Source organism: Pantherophis guttatus, chromosome 3, assembly GCF_059756535.1.
Source record: "Pantherophis guttatus breed Tessera chromosome 3, ASM5975653v1, whole genome shotgun sequence".
Taxonomy (NCBI): domain Eukaryota; kingdom Metazoa; phylum Chordata; class Lepidosauria; order Squamata; family Colubridae; genus Pantherophis; species Pantherophis guttatus.
In genome coordinates this window covers 41,933,595-41,946,377 of record NC_142065.1, presented here as the reverse complement: position 1 = coordinate 41,946,377, position 12,783 = coordinate 41,933,595, and the positions used below count along the sequence as shown (strand labels likewise).

The window sequence follows — 12,783 nt, the reverse complement described above, 5'->3', positions numbered from 1 at the left end:
TCTATAAAGTGTTATCTAGGGCCACAGGAACACAAGTTCAAATATTCCTTCAGCCATGGAAGCTCAGTCATGATGTTGGATTAGGCACTCTCTCTCAGCCCACCCCACCCCAAAAATAATTATCATGGGAAAATTTTTTTAAAAAGCAAATACACTCCTTGAATTCCTGGATGGAAAGCAGGATATGACGCTAATTAATAAACAACAGTGACCATGGGGGGTGGGGGCAGGAGAGGAGAGATTAGCATCAGCACTGTAATGTCGCAATGCCACTTTCATCATTCTGATGTTGCTTTAAATAAACAAACTTTGGGCTGATTTTCTATTGAATGAGCAAGGTTCAAGATTTTAGAACCTTAGAGAATAAGATCAAATTCCCCACTATAGTTCTGAAAATATGTATGAATATTTCAGGAAGTCCAGCATAGTTTGCTAAACCCATAGACTGCCATCTGGTAGTCACACATAAGGAAACTTTTGTTCTTCCTTCTGACCATGTATAATTTCACCTCTCTTCCTCAACACTTTAATTTCATTTGCTTGTATTTTAATCATATTTTCTTTCTTACTTTGTTTCATGGATGCTGCTTCATGATGTTTCAACACATGAACGTGATAAAATAAAACGGATAAAAAGAATAAATAACCACCTAATATCAGAAATTACGAAGGCTGACAGTGGAAAAGTGTTTCATTCAGAATTAACACGTCTAGGTAAAGTGTAAGAAGTGCAAGTTTCATCTCCACTATCATCATTACGTTCTCCTTGGCTGAACAATAAAAACAACACCCCATAATACAAGTAGAAGCAAAAGTAAAATGTTGACAGTCATTAGCTGTCCTTCTTTGGTTTGACAACTATTAAGCTATGCCTCTTTAAGCAAGCGAGCCTTAGAGCTTATTGTAGTGTGACATTTATTCTCCTCCTCTTCACAGGGAAAAGAATCGGTTTTTCTTTTTATATTACGCACATCAGCATTTTGTTCAATACAAACTGAGCTCATAAAACCAAACTCCTACATAAATTGCACACAGACTGTTTCTTGTTGTTCTCTGGAGACACAGAGAAAGGGCTTTGGGCTAGGGCACATTCATAGCTAAGTCCCGATAGGGCTCGTCATGAAGAAAGTGCTAAAAAAGAGGCAATCTTTTCCCTGTCCTAATGTGGCCAGAAAATCCTGTCTGTCTATTACACTGCTTGTCCTTTTTCCTCTAAAGCTTCATCTCTTTCAATAAATGAAGCATTGGTTAAAATATTTTACATCAAGATCTGAATGTAGGATCGGGGGTGAACATAATGTTCCATTTAACTTACTTCTCTTGTCTTGGCAAAGTTATATTACCACTCAGTTAGGTGGAGTGTGATTGATATACCCTGTTTCCCCCAAAATAAGATATCCCCTGATAATAAGCCCAATTGGGGTTTTGAGCACATGGCAATAACGCCAAGTGCTTATTTCAGGGTTCAAAAAAATAAAAGACAGGGTCTTATTTTCGGGGAAACACGGTATGCATATACAGATGACTGACCCAAGATGAAATCAATGCTGAACATAAATCAAGCACAATATCCCCAAACGTTAGAGCTTTTATCCTACCTAAAGTAATTACATATGTTCCTAGCCTTCATTAGCAACCTCAAAGCAGAGTGCTATAAGTTGTGCTATATAGCTTGCTTTCAGAAGTTGTAGGTGCTTCATCACTGGAAGTTTTTAAGAAAAGACTGGACAGCCAGCTATCTGAAATGATATAGGGCAGTGATTGCTAACCTTTTCCAGACTGAATGCCTAAAGCACGCATGTGCGCACGTGTAGATGCGCGCGCCCAAACCCCCCAAATGCAACTCACACGGCCCCTGCACATGTACGCGCAGCCCCCATGCATGCACCCCATCCCCTCCCCGTTGCATTAATCACTGGAACGACTTGCCTCCAAAGGATGTGGGTGCTCCAATACTGGAGGTTTTTAAGAAGAGATTGGGCAACCATTTTTCTGAAATGGTAGAGGGTTTCCTGCTAGAGCAAGGGGTTGGATCAGAAGACCTCCAAGGTCCCTTCCAACTCTTGTCATTCTGTTACTTCTGTTAAGTACCAAGCTAGAAACCAAGCCTCTAAAGCTCTGGCTTTATGCCTAAATGTTAAAACAGACAGAAAGGAAATTGTGATAGGGCTGCATTCTGGAAAATTATACTATGATTAGCTAGATTACCCATGACCTGGTTGCTTAAGATTTAATAAATGCTTTTGAAATTGATCCAGTAGAAAAATCAAGGAACAAACCAAATAAATGCAGTTATGACTGGATAGTAAGAATACAATTAAATTTTCACCAGAATAATGAGAATGCAATGATTCGAGGTTGCACTCTCAGTTTTAATCTAGCTTTTTTTCCCTTCTTCCCAGCAGTTCCTGGTCCACATAATATTTGGCAACAGCTGCTAACATTTTAGTAAGTAAAAGTTTTCTTATCACTGCATCTCCAGGCTTTCTGTCTAGCCTTGTCTGTCTAGCCCTGTCTCGTCCTATAAAGAGTTGGAAATTTAGTTAAAGGTTGCATTTGCTACCCTTGAGTACTTCAGTGTGTCAGTGCTTAAATGAAAACATAATGATGTGAATCCAACCTGCATACTTTAAACAATGCCAGACGACTGAACTACTGAGCCAAGACTATAGGGTTGGGTGTGATATTGGCAGATAGCTACACTGCAGGATGAAGTTTTCCTACTATCAATCAGACAAAATAGACATAAGCACAGACAAAACCTGATCTACTGTCTGCAGGTCCTGTCAGAATTTATATGAAATCTTTATTTCATATTGAAGATTTATGAGTAGTTTAAAAGATGCAAGCTCAGTTCCATTTTGAAAAGTGCCACTTAATTTCATTGGATCATAGAGATCAAAAGTTCTTGAAAAATAAGCTTTGAAAGCACACTGATAATATGGATATTATTAAAAGTAAGCAAACATATAACCCACTGACAATGTATGCCAAAATGGCAAAACTCTTACTGATAGCTATGATTCATGGATGTAAATTGTTTTCACACAGAACTGCAGGACAAAATTGGCAAATAAAGAAAAATTGGGCTTTATCTTCATCAAGGGGAAGCTAACATGGTTTTAGTTCAAACCAAGATGTATAATTGATGGCACAACCACTGGCCTTTATTTTTAACTATATTATCCAAGAGAATGGATTTTATCTTTTCCCAGCCACTTTGCTGTTCATCAAATTTGACATACCGGGAACAGTCAGATGTATTAAAGCAAGGAAAGGTGACCTATTTTGTTCTCTTTTTATTAGGAACAGAGTAAGCTTACTGTAAACATGACCGCAATTCTTGAATGTTGCCTCCAGTTAAATCCAGGAGAACTTATTACTCAGTGAAAAATGCATTTGCTCAGGATGCAGCAATAAAAAGCAAAAGATCTGATGGTTAGTGGAGAAACACTGGGGGTGGGGAAAGGGACAACACTTTAAAACACTGGCAAAATATGGATGCTCTTGTGTACTTTGTCAGCATCAGAGGCCAAGTTTTACAGCAGCATTTTAACATTAAATTATTAGGCAAGAGAAAAGTCTTTTTTCTGACAAATTTAAAATAGAAGAAAATTCCATTCAGATGGGATAGGTTAGAAGGGAAGATTTGTACTTTTCAACAACAGAGATTCAACTCTGTTGAACAACAGAGACTGAACTCTGCAGAAAGCAAGATTTTTTTTTTTTTTGGAAAAAATTAAAGTGGAAGAAATACAAATGGAGGTGACAATTTACATTGTGTTATGATTCTAAAGAGAATTTTTATAAAATGATGTATCAATACCAGAGAAATGATCTATAATGTATAAAGGCACTTCAAATGTACTGTATGTTAGAAACCTTAACAACATGAAGGGACATTTTATCATGCTTGCTGGACATGTTTTTTTAAAAAAGCTTAAAAAATGAATTGAAATACATACATTGGTACAAGGATTTTTAAGATTAATATCCAATTGAAACCAGAACTTTTCCTTTTAGGTAGTCTTAAAAGGAAAAGTTCTGGCTTCAATTGGATATTAATCTTGAAAATCCTCTGTACCAATGTATGTATTGCATCTGTTTTTTTTACAGGTCCAGCAAGCATATTTGGGTGTGTGTGTGTGTGTGTGTGTGTGTGCAGCAAGATTGTATGTACAAAGATGGAAAGATTCAACACTACCCACTATGAAGGAATGTTGATTAAACTGAGAGATCCGCTGAGAAACTATTTTTTTTATTATAGAAAAGACACTATCTACATTTATTGGTGACTGTAAACCTCATATGGACTTTTTGTACAAAAATAAAAAATGAACTTGCAATTTTTGACTTGACTTTATGATTAGACTGTATAGATTATAGCAAGAAGCGTATTATGATGTAACTTTAAGGACAGATTTAAATAGAACTGTACTTATAACTAATGTAAAGAATAATGGAAACCATTTTCATATCTTTTTTTTTTTCTAATTTTTTAAAACTTGTTTTCTTCCCTTGAACTTTTTTCCCCTTTCTTTTTTCTTTCTTACTTTATATTAACTTGGATCATGTTTTATCTTCTTTTTTTAAAAAAATTCAAATAAAATGTTAAAAACATCGGCAAAATATTTGTATCCTTGTTTGGTGAATAGCAAGAGGAGGCAATTCTGCTTGTCAGTCCATAAACTGTCAGCTTTCTGTTTGGAAAAGCACAATTCTACTCATCACCACTACTGCGGAAGAAATTTGGAAGGTATGATGGCAATGAACTATGGCAGAGGAGATATGAAATAACAATGTGTATGCTTTCAGAATAAATGCAATCTCAGGCTGACAAGTAAAAAGCAGGCAAGACCTCTTCTCACTTCATCTCATTGTTTCATACTGCAATGAACAGAGAGGCCTTGATTCTCTTCTTATATGTCTATGGAATTATGGTTCCGCTTCCTGACACTTTGAATCAATCACTGACTATCACCAACCATACCCGCCTCCGCTATAGCGGATCTTCTACCACAATAAAAATGTGCTAGCAGAAAATTCCAGATAGATAACAATAAAGGAGACTTTTTAGCTCAGGATTGAAACGAGGGGTCCTTGGTGCTCTCTGAGCTTGCTTGTTTTCTTGCAGACATTTCATTACCCTAACTAGGTAACATCATCAGTGCTAGTGATAGATAGATAACAACATGAGTCTTGGTGGCGCAGCAGACTAAAGTGCTGTTAAGTAGCACCAGCTGCCTGCCTGCAATTACTGCAAGTTCAAATCTCACCAGGCTCAAGGTTGACTCAGCCTTCTATCCTTTCGAGGTAGGTAAAATGAGGACCCGGATTGTGGGGGCAATAAGCTGACTTTGTATACTACTTAGAACACTACTTAGGGGGCCCCGAAAGCCCTACTAAGCAGGTATATACAAAAGTATGAAGGCTATTGCTTAACGCATTGTAAGCCGCCCTGAGTCTCCAGAGAAGGGCGGCATATAAATCAAACCAATAAATAAATAAACAAATAAATAAATAAATAAACAAACAAACAAACATAATTCTCATAGAAAAGCTAAAATGCACACAAGAGATGATGAACACACTGGTATCATATTTTTATTGCTTTAGTCTGTATCCATATCTCATTCACCATCACTTTCTTCCATTGCCCTGATAAATTGGGTCAGTGCCTACTCCAGGGGTCTGCAACCTTAAATACTCAAAGAGCCATTTGGACCCGTTTCCCACAGAAAAGAAAACACCAGGAGCCACAAAACCTGGGTGGGCATGGCCAACTTGATGTCACTCACTTCCCCCAGTCACATGACCCCTCCCCAGCCACGCCTACCCAGCTGGTCATTAGGGCAGAGAACCAGTTGTTAAAAAACACCGGGAACCACAAAATCCTTTTGACACATTTCTCTCTCCCCTCCCCTCTCTCTGTCTCTGCCCTGGCCGCTTCTCCATCCCCCGCTGTCGCTCTTACCTTCTCAGACCAGGCGAAGAGTGACTGGGAGGGCCAGCCAGTGGTGGGATCACCTGACAGGGAGCCACAGCAGAGGGCCCAAAGAGCCGTATGCGGCTCCGGAGCCGCAGGTTGCTGACCCCTGGCCTACTCTAAAGCTAGTTCTGCTTATTCTGCCTGATCAGTTTATCTGGCTCCAAAGAGGAAGAAGACATGAAGATAAAAGGCCTTTCTATCTTGTTTAGTACCCAATATTACAGAACGCCAGTAATAATGAGTAAGAAAACGGAGGAAGAATCTCACTATCCAATATGATTAGGTTAGGTAAACTAGTGTGTCATTGATCATATTGTTGCTGGAGGGAGAGAAAGGGCCTGGTTTCCTGAAGATGGAACAGGGTGATTGCTTCACCTGATAAATCATATGTCTGGATATGTGAAGGAAATCTTCTCACCTTTTCTATTGTCAGATGAACTCAGTGCCCTAATAAGGTATATATGAGTTCTTCTTAGCTGAATTCTTCCTGCATCTATAATACAGTATTGGGAAGAATGATATATCAAATTCTTGTCTGCTGATGAGACTAAATGATTAGGCTTCTGTGGTGCCTGCAGGGCAAATATTCTTTCTCTTAAGAAAATAAGAAGAGGCCTGTTAGGTCAAACCAACACTTCTTTTAGCCCAACATTTTTGGATTAAATGTAATAGCTCTTTTCCTCAACAAGAGTGTATTGTAAGTATGCTACTTGTATTCTTTAGGTAATCATCAAGACTCATAGACATTAATAACCCAGTAGCCTATAAAACTGCTCTTTCATAAATGCCTCAACTGGTGTACATCTCTACTTCTGATGGAGTGAATTCCAGTTTGTTCACTGTGTAAAGAAGTGCTTCTTTGGTTCCAAATCTCCCTGGATTTAGTTCAGCAGAAGTCCTAGTGATATAACATTGTGAGAATAGCTTTTATCTACATTTCCATAAAACTACTCTCTGCTAACAGATCATGTAAAAGGGTGGATAGGGTCATAATCCTTTCTATTTGTGTGTGTGTTTGTACTCAAACTTCCCAAACATGTGGAGTGAGGCAATACTTTTGATGATGCTTACGGTATGATGATCACACCCAATTTGGATAACTCCAGGCTGCCCTACTTGGCATTCTGAGGACATCCTGTCCAGGGAGCCATGTGGGTATAGGGTGCCTTCTTTTCCTTGGTACAAACTGTGTTTATAAAATGGTAGTTGTGAGAAGTCTACAAAGAATAAAACCATGCCAGGAGAATGCCTGGGAAATAGTGAGAGTTAACAGCAAATTATTGCCAGCCACACTGCTGAAGAAAAAATGGAATGAAGATTTAATGGTCATGTTTTGTATGTATAAATATGTGGAAGGAGTGGCCAAGAATTGAAGAACTATCTTGATATAAGTCATTATCTGTCTCTGCATGAGAGACATGGGACAGTTGCCAGTACACCTATAGTGACTAATGGCGGTAAAGAAGTTTCTACTAACACAATAGTGGGGCAATTTTTATATCATTCTTCTACTCCTTCATTCTACATTTCTCCCTTCCTTTCCTGGGTAAGCACATACACATAAGGGTAAGGAACATCCTGCTAGTATTTAGTAAACTCCAGCCCTCAGGGTTGCCCTGTGAATACTGGAACCTTTTACATTACAAGATTTAAAACCACATTTTGCCACCTTGAGCTATTTGTAAAATAATAAAGACGGGATCCAAAAAACAAAGAAATAAACATTGTAGTTGGGCTTTTGCACTTCTCCTAAGTAGCATCATGTTTTTGTTCTTGTTTTTCACTGGCTATTTCAATTATCCTGCATTTATTTGGTTCCTTTTGGAAATTGACAACAGCCCATTATTGCAATTCCCATTCTGTGATAGACATACATCAGAATGGGTGGTGAATGGGCCTGTAATTGCTTTGCACCCTTGCACAACAGCATCTATGGACGGTGACTGAGAGAAACACACTTACAGAATCGCTGCTGTGAAAGAAATGATTTTTATAGTGTGCAATATGATTAAATTTGTAGCAGATTATAATCTTAAAAACACTAAAATCCATTTTGAATTCTAGTTTCATCTAGCTCTGCTTGGAGTTTGTTCTGTGGTGATAGTAATCTTTTGGATGGAAAGCAGCCTTTTGAATTGTAAAGCTCTTCCTCTCATAATGACTCCTATGTGACCTTTTCTTTTTTAAAAAAAAAAAAACCTAAAACCCGCAGTTCTATTATTTATTCATTTTAGACATATACTTCCCATGTCTCTTCTTGTTCGTCATCCTCTTCTTTTGGACTTGCAAATACTTTATTTAAGAGCATCCTGAATCTTCATTACTAATCCATTAGTACAAAAACTAGGACACCAGAAGGAAGCATCTGCTGGTGGGCAAGCTTAAGCCTGTCACAGCAAGCAAGGCTTCTGTCTGAACAGCAGCAGGGAGAAAGGGTAGATCTTCAACAGGCAGAACAAAACACCATATTTGCTGGAGTCTTCCCAAAAGTGCTCTTGTTTCCACTGCAACGGAAGCAACAACTGGAGCGCACGGAATGCAGCTGAGTAACGTCAATATATGATTTGGACTAGGAAGGTGATTGGGAGCCACCCGGGCTTGGTTATAAGATGGGCAGCTACATAAACGTTATAAACAAACAAACAAAGGTACCTCACTTCACTGATATACAGGTATCAATCTAGGTATACTACATAGATACCAATCTGTATACAGATATCAATCAGTACAGTGCCCTTCCCCAAATTGGTCTTCTATGGTTGAAACTAAACTTCAACCCCACTTGTTCCCAATTAAGCTGTCTGACAGGTTATGGGGTTGATGCCCAAGATATCAGTGAAGTATGAGACAAGGTCTTCTGTAGATAATGATAATAACGTAGAGGTGATCTACCTCATAGGGTTGTGGTGAAAGGGCTAAGAAAAAGAGACTGTAAAACAGCATCCACATCAGAAGTGGCATAGAAACAATAATATGATTGTACTTCAGATGAAGACGTAAAACAATTTGCAAAGCAAGGTAGGCAAGCCCTTAAGAGAAAAGTCTGGGTGGAGAAAAAAGCTGACTCGCTTCCCTCCAGAAGGATGAATCTGCCTAAAAGTATATGGATAAAACAGGCAAGGACAAGTCATGTAAGATATTAAAAACTGATTGTGGGGAAGCTAAAATGCATTGCAGGGTACAGTTTCAAGCAAACCTCTTTGCAAATAACTCGTCATGTATGCATCTTCCTTTTGTGGAAATGTGCTGGCATTCCAGAGTCCTTTAATTATAACGTATAGTTGCATTAATTCAATGCAGCTGAATTAATTCAATACAGATCTACACAACTATTTTCAAATCTGTTAAGGAGGACTTCAGCTATGAAATGGAAATGCAGCCCACTGCACATCTTAGGAAATCACAATATCCACTTTATTGTGACAATTCAGTTTTTCATTTATAAAATACGATAATAATAATAAAACCAACTCAGATTGTTAAGGTGTGGGGTAATTAAATTTACCTTTTTCAAAAGTGCAACTGTGTAGAAGCACTTTCTAAATATGTTGCAGGATACCAATCAAGTGGTATTTCGTTTCTTTCAGGATGGGTATTTAAGCAGACCTAGGCAGCTCCTTTGCATAAAAATGACACAATGGAAACTTATGCAATATGAAACAAAAAAGGAAGCTTACCAGAGGCAGCTAATAATAAGAAACTGTAAGGGTTTCAGAATTGTCTACAGAGGATTTCAAGGAACCCCCATAATTATATAAAATATCTTCCCCCCAAAAATATCTGCAAAGTACAAGTAACATATCTGTGCTTTGGAAAGCAAAATGCAATATTTGAATCAGGATCATTTGATGCAAAGAAAATTAAAAAAATGTGTTTTGTAAACCTTCATAATGCATCCATATCAGGAAGAAAGAAATGAGGTAAGATTATTTAGAGTGTGCTGATTCAATGTTTTTGTTTTGCTCCAAGTAGAATTGCTTGTTAAATATAAAATAATATGACAAAGGACTCAGCAACAGGATGCATTATGATGTCCTTTAATCATTCTAGTTAGGTACTTTCCAGTTTACAACTGATTGCTATCTGAATGGATTACCAAATTTGCTAGTCTGGGTCAGTTATACTAGCAGAAGCTCCCCCTTGACAAGAACAGGCAAAGGGTGGGGATGGTGATAAATTATGAGCTGGAAAGTTTAGGATTCTGACTTGGTGAAATGTCTTAATCACTTGTGTTATTCCCCTCCCCCAATACTAACTAGGTTTAATTTTCATGTCAGAGGAAAATTTCAAAAGTTTCAAAAAAACCATTTATGGGTTGAGGATGCATCCTTTTTTGCATACCTGAGATAAACGCCGGCGGAAGATTTTTTTAACAAAGCTTGGAAAATATGCACTTTAATGAAAGGGGATTGTATGTGTTGGGGCGGGAGCGGTTATAGCATCAGCCAACTGCGATCGATGGATCGATATAACAGTAATGAAATTTGCCGTTTTTATCGCCACAGTATTGGCATGACCATTGCTAATAATGGTCCCTTGCAATGGTTCCCTTGCCAGGGAAGTGCCTAGTTGCAAAGTTGCAAAGTGGGCGACGCGCGTTAAGTTTGCAAGGTTTAATCACAATCACCTTCCCTTCTTCCCCCATTTAATGCCTTACCAACTCTTGTTTCAGACGGCGCAGGTAATGATCCATGTTCTTCATTTCCATCTTCCCATCCGAGTCCAGCTTGGCCGAGGGCTTCAGGCGCACCGCAAACGCCGCGCCCAGCTCTCCTGCCTCAGCCGCGGCGCTTCTTTTCCCGCCCCCGCCGCCTTAATCCAACGGCCCCTTTAAACGCCCATTTGCCGCTTCGCCGCTGGGAAAGCGCTCTCCCGCAGAGAAGGTCGCCCAAACTTTTCCCGCGAGGAAACCGCGACCGACGTAAACCAGAAGCCAAAACTCGCTTTCTTTGAAAGTTAAAATACACACGCAGAAATGTCAGCGCTCGGAATGGCAACGCTCGGGATTGGCCAGGCTCTCGCCCGCCAACCCTCTGCAGGCACGGGAGCTGCAGACGGGCGTGCGCCGTGGCTCTCCGGCGCTGCTCCTTAGCCCAAGCCCGCTTTGGCGTTTAATTGCAAGAGTCGCGCGGAGAAGTCCCGTGGCTTGGCAAAGCGCCAGCTCCAGGCTGGAGAACCCACGAGCGAAGCGACGGGAAGGGTAGCTCCGGCGGCGCTGAATGGCAACTCCCGCCGCTCTCGCACGTGGTATAGCGAAAGTGAAGCCTAGAGGACAGGCTTAGCAACCGAATCAAAAGAGGCGTTGCTTGTTTTGTTGCACCGGCAAGGACAGACATCCCGCCCCAAAGGGCGGAGGTGACGATCCTAGTCCGCTGACCCTCATCTTTCATTGGCAGTCCCCACGTTATGCGATTCACGTGGAACCGGGAGGTTGCTTCGCATTACAGGAACTAGTCTAGTGAAGAGAAGGACTGGGGGAAGACATGATAGCAGCGTCTCCAATATTTGAGGGGTTGTCACAGAGAGAGGGAGAGGGGGGTCAACCTGTTTTCCAAAGCACCTGAAAGCCAGTCAAGGGATAATGGATGGAAACTGATCAAGGAGAGATTCAACCTAGAAATAAGGAGAAATTTTCTGACAGGGAGAGCAATCAACCAATGGAACAGCTTGCCTTTGGAAGTTGTGGGAGCTTCATCACTGGAGGCTTTCAAGAAGAGACTGGACTGCCATCTGTCAGAAATGGTGTAGGGACTCCTGGGGCAGGGGGTTGGATTAGATGACCTACAAGGTCCCTTCCAACTCTGTTAATCTGTTAAACTGGCAGCACCTTCTTTATCTGAGGGCAATTGGCTAATTTTAGATCCCGGATTTTAGGACATTGTGATGGAGCACTTTAGGATGTTGTAATGGAGGTAGATCACAGTGAAGCCTATAACTGATTTTCTCCTACCATGCCAGTCTGTACAACTGCTTTATCGGGTACTACATCATTTGATATCCTGTGTGGTTGTTTTTTTTTTAAGTACTCTGAACAAGTGGTCTTTGGGCATTGTGACAACAGGAATAAAAACGAGTTTGCTTCTGCTGGTGTGTTAGAGATATTTACTTGGATTTTGTATGTGCATATATACAGTGGTGGGATTCAAATAATTTAACTACCGGTTCTCTCCTCTACTGATTTCTTCCGACAACCAGTTCACCAAACTGCTCAGAAGGTTAACAACCGGTTCTCCTGAAGTGGTGTGAATCCCACCACTACATATATATCCTCATCACATCATCATCAAAAAAATATCTGTATCAGTGTCCAGCCATTTGACTATAAGATAGCTTTAAAGAAAAAAATATGCCCAAATGTGGAGAGCAGCATGGACCCAGGAGGTTCTTTCCTGCCATACTGAGCAGGTGTTGATTGTCATTCCTGGATAATTATTTGGATCTCTTTTTGGTTAATGGGCTTAGAGGCTCAAGTCTGGAGGATTACTAACAGTCCACTTCAAGTGGCAGCTTGTATGTGATTCAGTTTCCAGGATCAGGCCCATACTCATAACTACTGTACACTGCCCAGCTGACATCAAGGGCATTCCTGAGCATATAAACACCCTAATGCAGGATCATTTCTCACACTAAGGATTGTAAAGCTTGTAGTTACTTGTTTTTTTTATCCATAGACTCAAATATAGGTTTATTGTTCTCTTTCTGAATTAAAAGCTAGTATTTGAGCCCTCACAATACTTATCCAACTGAAAGTTTAACTGACCAGATAAAGTTTGAGTTCTAGAAAAACTGAAGTG

The 12,783-nt window shown here is 39.9% G+C and overlaps 1 protein-coding gene across 2 annotated transcripts in view; it reads right to left on the bottom strand.

The window, feature by feature from the left end:
• INKA2 (inka box actin regulator 2) overlaps positions 1-11,449 on the bottom strand; it is a 31,123-nt gene extending 19,674 nt beyond the window's left edge. Inside the window, exon 1 of one of the 2 annotated variants that reach the window (XM_034414305.2) lies at positions 10,647-11,449. In XM_034414305.2, coding sequence (XP_034270196.2) covers positions 10,647-10,697 — 51 coding nt within the window. In that variant the 5' untranslated portion in view covers positions 10,698-11,449. The remainder of the gene's footprint in view (positions 1-10,646) is intronic. The other variant, XM_087889381.1, reaches the window with a different exon arrangement.
• Positions 11,450-12,783: the final 1,334 nt, after the last annotated feature.